Source organism: Mustelus asterias, chromosome 8 (assembly GCF_964213995.1).
Source record: "Mustelus asterias chromosome 8, sMusAst1.hap1.1, whole genome shotgun sequence".
NCBI classification, from domain to species: Eukaryota; Metazoa; Chordata; class Chondrichthyes; order Carcharhiniformes; family Triakidae; genus Mustelus; species Mustelus asterias.
In genome coordinates, this window is record NC_135808.1 from 4,312,892 (window position 1) to 4,327,289 (window position 14,398).

Sequence of the window (14,398 nt, forward strand, 5' to 3'; positions counted from 1 at the left end):
GAAAGGCAGAGCTGACTCAATGGGCTGAATGGCCTACTCTCCTTTCTGCGTTCCTATCTAGAACTAGAGGGTCACATTTTAAAAATGAGGGGTTGCCCAGGTAAGACAGAGGTGAGAATGGTGTTCTCTCAGAGGGTGGTGAGTCTGTGACTCTCTTCCTCAAAAGGCAGTGGAAGCAGAGTCTTTGAATACTTTTTAAGGCAGAACTCGATAGCATCTTGATTAACGAGGGGGCGAAAGGCTATTGGGCGTGGGCGGGAGGTTACAATCAGATCAGTCATGGTGCAGCAGGCTCGAGGGGCCAAGTGGCCGACTCCTGCTCCTAGTTCTTATGTCTGTAAGATTATTTCTGGCTGTTCCCACTGGCCCCTCAGAATCACAGTATTGTTACGGCAGAAAAGGAGGCCATTTGGCCCACCATGTCTGTCCCATGTCTGCACCATGTCTGTCCCATGTCTGCACCTTGTCAGGCTGCTCCTGGTGCAGGAGATTTTTTTCTGTGTGCTTTCAGTCATGCGAGTTATCCTGGACCAGGGAGACAGGATACTGCCTGTGGGATTCACATCAGGCCACTGCAGAAATACCCATCTGTCCTCCAACTCGGGAATTCTTTACGTTGCTCGGTTCCCCGTGTGCAGACGGGTGGCACAGTGGTTAGCCCTGCTGCTACCTCACGGTGCCAGGGACCTAGATTCAATTCTGGCCTCGGGTCACTGTCTGTGTGGAGTTTTCACATTCTCCCCGTGTCTGCGTGGGTTTCTCCGGTTTGCTCCCAGTCCGAAAGACGTGCGGGTTAGGTGGATTGGCCGTGATCAATGTGATAAAGATTTACTGCAGGAATTCACTTCGGCAGCACCTTCCAAACTCACAACCACTTCCATCTAGAAGGACAAGAGCAGCAGATACCTGGGAACACCCCCACCCACAGGTTCCCCTCCAAGTCAGTCACCAACTTGGAAAGATATCGGCCATTCCTTCACTGTCACTGAGTCAAAGTCCTGGAGCTCCCACCCTAACAGCACAGTGGGTGTATCTACACCACGTGGACTGCAGCGGGTTCGAGAAGGCAGCTATCACCTTCTCGAGGGGAATTAGGGATGGGTCACAAATGCTGGTCTAGCCAGTGACACCCACATTCAAAACATTAATTAAAATAACCCAGAGTTCGCGTCTATTAACTTATATCTTTAACAATACAAGGATCTTGAGACGAGGATAGGAATTAGGGGCAGAAGTGGGCAATCCTAATTCCTATATTCATTTCTGTACGCTGGATACATCATTGTGACAAATCTCGATTAATCTTTTCTCAATCATCAGCAGTGTGTGATTTAAAAAGCTGTACACAAAAATACACAAACACAGACATTTTATTACATGCAACACTTAAACGAGAAACCTTGGGTGTGGGGTCTCCACGATTAGATGATGATAAGTCTGTTTGACACTCAGAGACCAGAAGACTCCAGCTGTAACCAGTAAGTCAAATCCACTTTGATCACCTTTTGGAATTGTGTGACAGACGGCTCAGGACTGGGTGTGGTGATTTTCCCACAAGCTGACACCCCTCCCGGTAACGTCGCTGGACTAATAATCCAGGGGTCCAAGCTGGAGACCCGGGTACAAGTCCCACCATGGCAGCCAATGGAACATATATTAAAAGGGTGGCACAGTGGTTAGCGCTACTGCCTCACAGCAGCACCGCTCTAATATCCGTCACAAAGGATGGAGACCTGGATTAGAAAGGTTGCGAGAGAGCCGGGGAACTCCCCTGGTTCTGCTGTGTGATACTGTCACAGGATCGAGGGGTGCACAGACAGGTTTAATATCTCATCTGAAGAAGAGTACTTCAGGCACTGCAGCACTCCTCCTCCCTCACTGGAGGGTCAACGAGAATTTTACACTCAGGTTTCAAGTTGTCAAGACATTTGCCATATTTGGTCAACGGGCCTTCCCGACACCATGACACTCAAAAAAAACTTTTCTTTAAAAATTGGCCAGGCCAAGGCAGGATTCTCTTCATCAAGCGGGGAGGGAGGGGGAAGAGTTGCAGTGAGAAATCCTTCCCCCTCCCAGAGAGGAGGAGGAAGTTCTTCAGCCAGAGGGTGATGAATCTATGGGAAGCTGTGGAGGCCAGGTCATTGAGTATACTTAAGGCAGAGGTTCTTGATTGATAAGGGAATCAAAGGTCATGATGAAAAGGCGGGAGAATGGTGTTGAGAAACTTATCAGACATGATCGAATGGCAGAGCAGACACGATGGGCTGAATGGCCTAATTCTGCTCCTATATCTTATGGCCTTCATTTCTTCCGGTGCTCTCTCTGATTAGTGTTGCCAAACAGGAGAGAGGAATGTTCACTCCCAAAGCTTTGAGCCAACTCTGGGGGCAAAATGGCGTCTATTGGTGGGGTCATGTGACTCCGAGGGTGACATCATCACCTCATGATGTCACAGCAATGACATCAAGTGCAATTGTTAAGGTTTTTGAGGGTGGCCAATGGAAAAATGACAACTTTGCTAGATTGAGAGAGGTTAAAGAAGGGGTAGATTGTCCCCTCGAAGGAGCTGGTGAAACTGTGCAGGTGGCGAAAGGTGGCAGGGTCGCAGAACAGAACCTGTCCAGCTTCGTAGTTGACGTATATTCCGATCCTCTGGAGTTTCCCCTTCACTGAGATTTCCAGAGGGATTGCGTCATTTGCTGAGTATTTATGTCCATCGTGCCCAATGGTCCAGTACCCGTTTTCAGGGTTCAGAGGTTGGTTGGCCTTCCTGTCCACCGACTCCCTGGCAACTCCCAAGTCCCAGGGGACATGGCTCTCCACTTCCACCTCCCAGAAGTGCCTGCCTGAGGTGTATCCATTCTTGCCCAAAATAAAGCTCCTGTCCGTGTCAGTGGGAATCTTATCTCCTGAAACGTAGCTCACTGTGGTCTGGTCGGAGGATACCTTGAGGCTCGGATGCGCAGTCTCATTGTCCAAGGTGACACTAACTACAAAAATAAAGAAGAAAGGGAAAGACCATAAGATATAGGAGCAGAATTAGGCCACTCAGCCCATCGAGTCTGTTCTGTCATTCAATCATGGCTGATATTTTTCTCATCCCCATTCTCCTGCCTTTTCCCCATAACCCCTGATCCCCTTATCAATCAAGAACCTATCTATCTCTGTCTTAAAGACACTCAATGACCCGGCCTCCACAGCCTTCTGCGGCAAAGAGTTCCACAGATTCACCACCCTCTGGCTGAAGAAATTCCTCCTCATCTCTGTTTTAAAGGATCATCCCCTTAGTCCGAGTTGTGCCCTCTGGTTCTAGTTTTCTCTGCTAGTGGAAACATCTTCCCACGTCCACTCTATCCAGGCCCCGCAGTATCCTGTAAGTTTCAATAAGATCCTTCTAACTCCAATGAATACAGACCCAGAATCCTCAAAGGTTTAAACGCAGGCACTGGACACAGGGTTTAGCTCTGTTTAAAAGGCAGGTTATTAAAAGGAGAGGGAGCTGTGGCCAAGCATCTCACCCATGGACCACTGCACACAGGGAGAGTGAGTCCGCCAGAGGTTACTCATGTGGAGTATTAGCTAGGCTGAGTAGTCTATTTGTGTGTTGGAATATTCTTTGCAAAAGCACAGGGTAACCATAGCTAAACAGCAAGGAATTAAAGTGGCAGGTTCCTAATTCCAGGGAATTTCAGGATAGACCTGCTCAGATGTTCCATAAATTTATTCATTGGAAGTGGGCATTGCTGGCTGGGCCAGCATTTATTGCCCATTCCTAATTGCCCTTGAACCGAGCTTTCAGAGAGTATGTCAAGAGTCAACCACATTGCTGTGGCTCTGGAGTCACATGTAGGCCAGACCGGGTAAGGACGGCGGATTTCCTTCCCTAAAGGATATTAGTGAATCAGGTGGGGTTTTACATCAATCAACAATGCTGGTGGTGGGATTCAAACCCCCAAAGCATTATCCTGGGTCACCGGATTATTAACCCAATGACAATATTACTATGCCTCCTTTATTTACTTTGTTTCCAGTGGCAGTCGGGTCAGTAACAACTGGATACAGATTGATGATAATGGGTTAAAAATGAATCACCGAATCCGAACAGAGCAAAAGGAGGTCATTCAGCCCACTGAGTCACCCGAGACTGGAACTGAACCCGGGTCCCTGGCACTGTGAGGGGAAGAGGAATTCATTTCGCTAAAGACAGCAATCAAACAAGGAAACTGGAGGAAACTAATTGCCAGGGACCCGGGTTCAATTCTAGCCTGGGGTCTGTCTGTGTGGAGTTTACACGTTCTCCCCGTGTCTGCGTGGGTTTCCTCCGGGTGCTCCGGTTCCCTCCCACACTCCAAAGTTGTGCGGGTTAGGGCGATTGGTGATGCTAAATTGTCCCATAGTGTCAGGGGGACTAGCAGGGTAAATGCCTGGGTGGAATTGTTGTCGATAAAGGCTCAATGGGCTGAATGGCCTCCTTCTGCACTGTAGGGATTCTACGATTCTGGCAGGGGAGTGGTTGGGAATCGTGGGACATCTCTTTCAAAAAGTCGGCCAAAGTTCAATGGGCCGAATGGCCTCCTCCTGTGGCTGAGATTCTGGAAGAGTCGTGCACATTCTGCACACTCTGATTCAATATGGAGTCACTTGCAAACTGCAAACCTTACCTGCAGCAGCAGTCATTCTCTGATAAGCTGAAAGAATAATGAGATCGAGTTTAATTCACCTTCAAATAATTCCTTACACATTTAATACTCAGTTATTAGCAAAAATCTAAAAGAGAAACTCTTTCTGAAGATTTATTCTGACAGATCCAGTGACCACGGTCTCTTTTCTAGCCATACGAACATTCATACATATGGATTAAGAGGAATCGGCCATTTGGCCCCTCCCCATCCATCCCATCAGGATCTTACACATTTCAATATCATCTCTCAACTCTTAAGAAATCAGGCCCAGTTTATCCAATCTATCCTGATAGGATATCCCTTCCACCCCCAGGATCAGTCGAGCGAACCTTTCCTGAACTGCTTCTAATGCCATTATATCCTTCCTTGAGTAAGCAGACCAAAACTGTACAAAGTACTAAGATGTGGTCCCACCAATGGCCTAGCAAAACATCCCTACTTTTATAATCCATTCTCCTTGCAAGAAACAACACTGCAGAAGCCTTCCTGATCACTTGCTGTACCTGCAGGGTAACCTTTCCTGATCTATGTATCAGGATACCCAGATCCCTCTGTACCTCAGAGTTCTGCATTTGCTCTCCATTTAGATAAAACGCTGCTTTCTTAATCCTCTTGACTAAGTTGATGAGTTCACATTTTCCCACATTATACTGCATCAGTCAATCTTTGCCCAGAATTAGACTACTTGGCCCATCGTCTGCTCTGCCATTCAATCATGGCTATGTTTCTCAACCCCATTCCCCTCCATTTTCCCCGTAACCTTTGATCCCCTTACCAATCAAGAACCTATCTATCTCTGTCTTAAATACACTCAATGACCTGACCTCCACAGCCTTCTGTGGCAATGAATTCCACAGATTCACCACCCTCTCACTGAAGAAATTCCTCCTCATCTCGGTTCTAAAGGGTTGTCCCTTTACTCTGAGGCTGTGCCCTCAGATCCTAGTCTTTCCGACTAATGGAAACACCTTCCCCACATCCACTCTATCCACGCCTTTCAGAATTCTGTAAGTTTCAATGAGATTCCCCCCTCATCCTTCTAAACTCCATCGAGTACAGGCCCAGAGTCCTCAAACACTCCTCATATGTCAAGCCTTTCAACTCTACGTCCTCTTCATAACTTACTTTCCTACCTATCTTTGTATCAGCAGAACATCAGTCCCTTCATCCAAGTCACTTACACAGTTTGAGGCCCCAGCACTGATCCCTGTGCTACTCCACTGGGGACAACTTGCCAAACCGAAATGACCCATTTATCCGCAGTCACTGTTTCCAGTTAGCTAACCGGCTCTTGATCCGTGCTGACATGTTACACCCTGCACCATCAGCTCTTATTTTACGTGTAACATCTGATGTGGCCCCTTATCAAATTTTGGAAATCCACGTATATCACATCTGCAGTTTCCCCCTAATCCATGTTATGTGGATAAATTTCTTCAGAGAACTTCAATAAGTTGGGCGGCTGTGGGTGGCACGGTGGCACAGTGGTTAGCACTGATGCCTCACAGCACCAGGGACCAGGTTTCAATTCCCACCTTGGGTCACTGTCTGTGTGGAGTTTGCACATTCTCCCCGTGTCTGCTTGGGTTTCCTCCGGGTGCTCCGGTTTCCTCCCACAGTCCAAAAGACGTGCTGATTAGGTGGATTGGCCTTTTCTAAGTTCTTCCTCAGTGTACCCGAATAGGCGCTGGAGTGTGCCGACTCGGGGATTTTCACAGTAACTTCATTGCAGTGTTAATGTAAGCCTACTTGTGACACTAGTAAATAAATAAATGAACTTTTTAAAAACGAAATTCGATAAGCATGATTTTCCCTTTCACAAAACCACGGCCGAAGCAGAGAGAGTTTAGTTGCTGATGCCAACAACTCAAGGTCTGGCTTCACATGTTAGTGACAGTGAACAGAATGGGAGATTGTCACAAACAAACGAACAAAGGAACATACAAACTGGGGGCAGAGGTAGACCTCTCGGCCCCTCGAGCCTGCTCTGCCATTCAATAAGATCATGGCTGATCTGTCTATATTTCGAGTGTCACATTCCCTCATAGGGTGGTATGGTGGCACAGTTGTTAGCACTGCTGCCTCACAGCGCCAGGGACCCGGGTTCAATTCCGGGCTTGGGTCACTGTCTGTGTGGAGTCTGCACATTCTCCCCGTATCTGCGTGGGTTTCCTCCGGGTGCTCCGGTTTCTTCCCACAGTCCAAAGACGTGCTGGTTAGGTGCACAGGCCTAAATTTTCCCTCAGTGTACCCGAACAGGTGCCAGAGTGAGCGACTAGGGGATTTTCACAATAACTTCATTGCAGTGTTAATGTCAGCCTACTTTTGACTAATAAATAAACTTTACTTTATCCCCGATAACCTTTGATTCCCTTGCCTAACAAGAACCTTTCTACCTTGGCCTTAAAAATATTCAATGGCCCCGCTTACCTCCTTCTAGGTTCTGAGTTCCAAAGCTGCCGAACCCTCAGAGAAACAAATTCTCCTCATCTCTGTCCCAAACGGGCAAGCACTAATTTTAAAACAGTGCCCCCTTGTTCTGGATCCACCAGTCAAGCCCATTGCTGAGAATCCTGAGTTACAGGTAGGCCAGACCAGGTGAGGACAGCAGATTTCCTTGGACATTAGTGGATCAGATATGTCTTTTATTGGTCACCATTACTGACTCTTTATTCCAGATTTAATCATTTAAATTCCACCAGCTGCCGTGGTGGGGATTTGAACCCATGGCCCCAGAAAATTAGACTGGGCCTTTGGATTACTAACCCAGTGACACTACCACTGCACCACCATATCCCGCTCCCCCCTCCACTCCTCAATGACGTTGACATCCTCAGAATGCATAAACAATACCCCTGGGTCCTACCTGTTTTAGAGAGACAGCGAATTTTGTCTGAAAGGAAAAAGACATCAGTTAGCAACACCTTTACATAGCTGACAATCAGGGAGATTTATATCGAGTATGTTTTTACATTAACTGGCATAACCATGGTGTGTGAATCCACAAGACAAGGTTAAATAATATAAATGGCCTTATCCCATTACAGAAACAGTGAGGGAAATCTCCACTCCTCAGTGACATCCCTTTATTGCCAATTCTTATTCCCTACCTCTGGTTAGGAGAGGCGGAGCGAGGGTCGGAGCTCCTTCATAAGAGAGGCAAGCCAATGGAGGAATTTAAAATTGAACAGAGGGTTCGAGAGGCTGGATGTGGAGAGGTTTCCACCGGTGAGTGAGATGGAGATCCACCTTCATCTCGAGTGAATGGTGCAGCAGGTTAGAGGGGCTGAATGGCCACCTCCTGTTCCTCTGCGAGTTCAGACCAAGGGAGCATAAATAACCATCACAAGAAATTCAAATTGGAGGAATTTCCTTCCGGAGAGTGGGACTCACTGCCACAGGGAGTTGATGAAGTTGAGTATATTGACAGGGAGGCCTGACAGACACGAGATATAAAGGAATAGGGGGATAAGGGAATCAGACTATCAGACTAGGATAGTCTTGTGCGGAGTATAAATACCCCCAGAATACACTAGAGGGGCAGAATGTCAGATTGGTGTTTGTTGTCCATCCCCAGTCTCCTGAAACAGACCAATCTAGATTTGAAATAAAAAGGAATCTGTTTTAGGACCTGTGAACAGCCTTCAGAGGACAGAGTGCTCTCCCCACTCAGTTTGAGATTCCCAATCTGCCGAGCAGTCTCACTTCACAGCCGCAGCTGGAGATATCTTCTCTCCATCCACCCTTGACCTCTCTCAGCTCATCCTCACTCAGATTGTTTTGCGGACCTGAGGTGGAGCAGCAACATGCTGAACACAATCAGATTGGTTACTTCAGGAGTGTAAAGAGGAGAGGGGAAGTACTGAGCCAGGGGAAGAACAACCAGTGTTTCTCTTTGTCCGTGTATTGTAATGTGGCATTCTGACCCTCTCCCTCACAGTGTGACACACACACACACACATCACAGACTCACGCACGACAGACACACACACTCATGTATAGGTATACACACACACAGGTATACACACACAGGTGTGCACACACACAGGTATACACACACACAGGTGTGCACACACACAGGTGTGCACACACACAGGTGTGCACACACACAGGTATACACACACACAGGTATACACACACACAGGTATACACACACACACAGGTATACACACACACACAGGTATACACACACACACAGGTATACACACACACACAGGTGTGCACACACAGGTGTGCACACACAGGTGTGCACACACACAGGTATACACACACACAGGTATACACACACACAGGTATACACACACACAGGTATACACACACACAGGTATACACACACACAGGTATACACACATACATACACACATACACACACGCACACATGCCTCTGCCGAGCAAAGTACAGACTCAGAACTTGTTGAGATATCAAATAAAGGGAAGAAACGCTGAAACCGAAGTTTCACCTCTTCCTGCTGCCATGACTGAATTTGTTTTATTAAACCAGCCAACCTCCTGCAGTATTGACCCTGGCGGGGATTAGACTGAAGTGTGGCATTCTGGTGATGTGGGGGATTGGAGAATCAGGCACATGGATATAATTGAATCCTCGTTTTGCACTGCCCCACAATCACATTGTAACCACAGCCTCCAGCCAGCGACGTGACTGCTATCCTTCCGCTATTGAGAAGGTGCAATCACAGCCCAACTGGCGATTCGGCCAATCCAATTTCATCACTGTTGGTTGAGGAATTGTCATTGGGCAGGGCACTCACAGGAACCTCAAACCCGTCTTCAGCCGAGTGAGTTTCAGTCCATCCCTGAGAGGGCAGACAGGTTTAATGTTTCATGCTAAAGACGCCAACTTAAGTTAGAGTTTCTTACCTAGTTCGGTCTGGAGATTGTCTGCACAAGAAGGAAAAACAACAGAATTATTCAGCAGCAGAGTCACAAACATCCTTTTCTACATTCCCCCTTACCTTCTACTCATTTCTGGGATGTGGGCGCCACTGGCTGGGCCAGCATTTGTTGCCCAACCCTGAAGGCTTTTTAAGAGTCAACCGCATTGCTGTGGATCTGGAGTCACGTCGGGTAAGGAGGGCAGATTTCCTTCCCTAAAGGATGGGTTCTTACAACAAGTGGCAATGGTTTCATCAGTAGATTTTTAATTCCAGATTTTTTTTTATTGAATTCAAGTTTCACCATCTGCCGTGGTGGGATTCGAACCTAGGTTTCCAGATTACTAGTCTAACGACAATATCACCACACCACCGCCTTCCCCGATGCACCAAAAGTTTGTTTACAAACTGAGAACCAGGGACAAGTGTTTCCCCCATGGCAACAAGATGGCGCCCATACGGTGTGCCGCTGCCATCTACTGGACCAGTCGCACACCACTCTCACTCAAAGATCACATGACAAACAACTCCAAATGGATAGGCTTACAGCAAGTCAGCTGACATCCACAAGGCTGGTGGGAGGAGAAATAGGGAGTTTCCCAAACCACTTTTACAGCCAATGCAAATACTCTGTAGTCACTGTTGTAACAGGGCAGCCATTTTGCACTCAGCAATATGCCACAAACAACAACCTACTAAGGTCTCAGGCAACCTGCTTTACAGTAAGAAGTCTCACAACACCAGGTTAAAGTCCCCCACGACTTGCCTGGGCTTGCAAAATCTCACTAACTGTCCTGGTTGGAGACAACACACATCTCTTTAACCTGTGCTTAACCCTCTCCCCACTCACATTGTCTGTATCTTTAAGACTTCATTACCTGTAAAGACTCGCATTCCAACCATCATTTTATGAATTGAGTTTGTGTCTTTATATGCCCTGTTTGTGAACACAAGTCCTCACTCACCTGATGAAGGAGCTTGAGACTCCGAAAGCTAGTGCTGCCAAATAAACCTGTTGGACTTTAACCTGGCGTTGTGAGACTTCTTACTGTGCTTACCCCAGTCCAACACTGGCATCTCCACAACCTGCTTTAGTCAGTAGTGGTTCAGGGGTCAGTGGTGGTTCAGGGGTCAATGGTGGTTCAGGGGTCAATCGTGGTTCAGGGGTCAATGGTGGTTCAGGGGTCAATCGTGGTTCAGGGGTCAATCGTGGTTCAGGGGTCAATGGTGGTCAGGCTCACCAATGTTGGGTGACACTTCCCTGCACATCTTCCAAAAAAAAAGCCATGGGATCTTTCTTTACATCCATCAGAGAGGAACCTCAGATTAATATCTCCTTAGGAACTCGGAATTTAACCCTCTTTTTGAAGTTGTCCAGATGTATAATGGAACCCCTTCCCCCGACCTTTAATCCAATCCTATTGCAAACACACCCTTCCTGACAGTGTAGCATTCCCTTAGTACCTGCGCTCGGTGGCACAGTGGCACTGCTGTCTCACAGCGCGAGGGACCCGGGTTTGATTCCCGGCTTGGGTCACTGTCTGTGTGGTGTTTGTACATTCTCCCCGTGTCTGCGTGGGTTTCCTCCGGGTGCTCCAGTTTCCTCCCACATTCTGAAAGATGTGCGGGTTAGGAGCATTGACCCGAACAGGCGCCGGACTGTGGCGACCAGGGAATTTCACACTAACTTCATTGCAATGTTAATGTAAGCCTTACTTGTGACACTAACAAATAAACTTTAACTTTAGATGTCAGCCTGTGGGATGTGCCTCTGCAGTGGGGCTTAAACCCAGAACCTTCTGAACTTAGAGGTGAGTGTGGTATCCACCAAGCCAGGCCTGATAGCCTGCCCCCACGCCGACAGCCACACCCTCCCCCCACGCCGACAGCCACACCCTCCCCCCACGCCGACAGCCACACCCTCCCCCCACGCCGACAGCCACACCCTCCCCCCACGCCGACAGCCACACCCTCCCTCCGGCCCCCCACCGACAGCCACACCCTCCCCCTCCCCCGCCGACAGCCACATCCTCCCTCCGGCCCCCCGCCGACAGCCACACCCTCCCCCTCCCCCGCCGACAGCCACACCCTCCCCCCACGCCGACAGCCACATCCTCCCTCCAGCCCCCCGCCGACAGCCACACCCTCCCCCTCCCCCTCCCCCGCCGACAGCCACACCCTCCCCCCTCCCTCCGGCCCCCTGCCGACAGCCACACCCCCCCCCCCCCCCCCCCCCCGCCGACAGCCACACCCTCCCTCCGGCCCCCCGCCGACAGCCACACCCCCCCCCCCCCCCCCGCCGACAGCCACACCCTCCTTCTGGCCCCCACGCCGACAGCCACACCCTCCCCCCCCCCGCCGACAGCCACACCCTCCCCCCCCCGCCGACAGCCACACCCTCCCCCCCCCGCCGACAGCCACACCCTCCCCCCCCCGCCGACAGCCACACCCTACCTCCGGCCCCCCGCCGACAGCCACACCCCCCCCCGCCGACAGCCACACCCCCCCCGCCGACAGCCACACCCCCCCCCCCGCCCCCCCGCTGACAGCCACACCCCCCCCCCCCGCCGACAGCCACACCCTCCCCCCAACCCCGGAATTATGATCATCCTTTATCCCGAGTTCTTACTCCTTTCCACGGCGAGCCTCTCTGAAAGGAAAAAAAAAGAACAAAATTAAAATAAAAGCAGCAGAAACTGTCTGTGTAATCAGTAGATTCAATAAATTCCCCCAAGGTCTTTAACACACAGAAAATATCTAACACCAGACAAGGAACCACTCGCCCCCTCCCTCTGCATGTGACCCTCCCCCTGCCCACCTGACCCCACCACCCTCACTGTGTGACCCTCCCTTGCCCACCTGACCCCATCACCCTCACTGTGTGACCCTCCCGACAGTCCCATCACCGCATCTCTTCCCCACCCCGATTCGGCACAGAATCTGACTCACCGTGTGTTCCCTGCTCGGTGCCCCGGGTTCCCCTGCTCAGCGCCCCCCGGGTTCCCCTGCTCAGCGCCCCCCGGGTTCCCCTGCTCAGCGCCCCCCGGGTTCCCCTGCTCAGCGCCCCCCGGGTTCCCCTGCTCAGCGCACCCCGGGTTCCCCTGCTCAGCGCCCCCCAGGTTCCCCTGCTCAGCGCCCCCCAGGTTCCCCTGCTCAGCGCCCCCCGGGTTCCCCTGCTCAGCGCCCCCCGGGTTCCACTCTGTCTCTCAGTAAACGTCGAGCATGTTGTTTTCTAAAAAGGCAGCAGCGAGGGTGACGGTTCGAATGTAAACTCGAGTTGCGGGAGTGAGGTGGCGGGGTGCGGGGCGCGGGGGCGAGGTGCGGGGTCGAGGCGGCGGGGCGTGGGGTTGAGGCGGCGGGGCGTGGGGGCGAGGTCGAGGCGGCGGGGCGCGGTGGCCGGGCGCGGGGTTGAGGCGGCGGGGCGCGGGGGCGAGGTCAAGGCGGCGGGGCGCGGTGGCCGGGCGCGGGGTTGAGGCGGCGGGGCGTGGGGGCGAGGTCGAGGCGGCGGGGCGCGGTGGCCGGGCGCGGGGTTGAGGCGGCGGGGCGCGGGGGCGGGGCACGGGGGCGGGGCGCGGCGCGGGGTCAAGGCGGCGGGGCGTGGGGTCGAGGCGGCGGGGCGTGGGGTTGAGGCGGCGGGGCGCGGGGGCGAGGCGTGGGGCGCGGGGGCGAGGCGCGGGGTCGAGGTGGCGGGGCGCGGGGGCGAGGCGCGGGGTCGAGGCGGCGGGGCGCGGGGTCGAGGCGGCGGGGCGCGGGGGCGAGGCGCGGGGTCGAGGCGGCGGGGCGTGGGGGCGAGGTCGAGGCGGCGGGGCGCGGGGGCGAGGCGCGGGGTCGAGGCGGCGGGGCGAGGTGGCGGGGCGAGGTGGCGGGGGCGAGGTGGCGGGGGCGAGGGTGAGGTGGCGGGGCGCGGGGTCGAGTGGTGGGGCGCGGGGTCGAGTGGTGGGGCGCGGGGGCGAGGTGGCAGGGCGCGGGGGCGGGGCGCGGGGGCGAGGTGGCGGGGGCGAGGGCGAGATCGAGGTGGCGGGGGCGAGGGGGCGGTGCCTGGGAACGGGGTGTAAAATGCGCCCACGGCTGAACCAGTGAGACTCCTGCTCAGAGAATTACTTTAAAATTAACCCACTCGCCTCTCACTAATGTGCAAACTGACTCTCCGCCTGACTGTCTAACTGCGGCTCGACCTGTCTCTCTGTAGTGGGGGCTCCGCCTGTCTGTCTGCGGCGCTGGCTCCGCCTGTCTGTCTCTCTGTGGCGTGGTCTCCGTCTGTCTGTCTCTCTGCGACGCTGGCTCCTCCTGTCTGTCTGCGGCACGGGCTCTGTCTGCCTGTCTGTGGCGTGGGCTCTGTCTGTCTCTCTCTCTCTGTCTTTAGCTCTTGCTCCGTCTGTCTCTCTCTCTCTCTCCCTCCGTCTGTAGCTCTTGCTCTGTCTCTCTCTCTCTTTCGATCCATGGTAAAGTTACTGCTCAGAGAAACACCGGTCGGCTCTGCCTCTCTGTGCGAACCAAACAAGGAGATAAAGAAAACGAGTCCCTTGTTTGAGTCTCACTTTGCAGCCCCGAATCCATCACCATGCAGGTTACAGCCCTTGTCCCCAGGTCACAGATATCCCCAAACTTGCCCTTAGAACATTCTGGAAACGTGTACTCACGGTTCAGATCCTTTGCTTGCACATATTCTAAAATAGAAAACAAATCACAAATCACAAAGTGTACAATTCATTCAGGCAAAGATTCCTGTTCCTGATACAATAGATTAGGATTTTCCAGTTTTTAGCCAGCTCCTGTTGGGACCCAGACTGTCCCACCCAGTCCCAGAGGGGGAAAGGACAGTGT

The 14,398-nt window shown here is 52.0% G+C and overlaps 2 protein-coding genes across 2 annotated transcripts in view; both read right to left on the reverse strand.

Annotated features, from left to right (window-relative positions):
- LOC144497627 (butyrophilin subfamily 3 member A1-like) overlaps positions 1-14,398 on the reverse strand; it is a 101,923-nt gene that overhangs the window by 69,594 nt on the left and 17,931 nt on the right. Inside the window, exons 6-7 of the mRNA XM_078219068.1 lie at positions 14,113-14,241; positions 12,204-12,224 (exon numbers count right to left, since the gene is read on the reverse strand). Coding sequence (XP_078075194.1) covers positions 12,204-12,224; positions 14,113-14,241 — 150 coding nt within the window. The remainder of the gene's footprint in view (positions 1-12,203; positions 12,225-14,112; positions 14,242-14,398) is intronic.
- LOC144496763 (butyrophilin subfamily 1 member A1-like) lies at positions 1,353-11,396 on the reverse strand. The gene is made up of 4 exons (XM_078217288.1): positions 9,561-11,396; positions 7,549-7,575; positions 4,662-4,688; positions 1,353-2,990 (listed from the first exon to the last, which is right to left on the reverse strand). The coding sequence occupies exons 1-4, from the start codon at positions 9,631-9,633 to the stop codon at positions 2,464-2,466; spliced, it is 654 nt and encodes a 217-aa protein (XP_078073414.1). The 5' UTR covers positions 9,634-11,396; the 3' UTR covers positions 1,353-2,463.

What these genes read in the sequence shown, in the direction of transcription:
- LOC144496763 (XM_078217288.1), bottom strand. Translation starts at nt 9,633, where the DNA reads ATGTTTGTGACTCTGCTGCTGAATAATTCTGTTGTTTTTCCTTCTTGT. An exon ending in TCGCTGTCTCTCTAAAACAG is followed by an intron (nt 4,689 to 7,548) that starts GTAGGACCCAGG and finishes TTATTCTTTCAG; the next exon opens with CTTATCAGAGAATGACTGCT. An exon ending in GAGAATGACTGCTGCTGCAG is followed by an intron (nt 2,991 to 4,661) that starts GTAAGGTTTGCA and finishes TTATTTTTGTAG; the next exon opens with TTAGTGTCACCTTGGACAAT.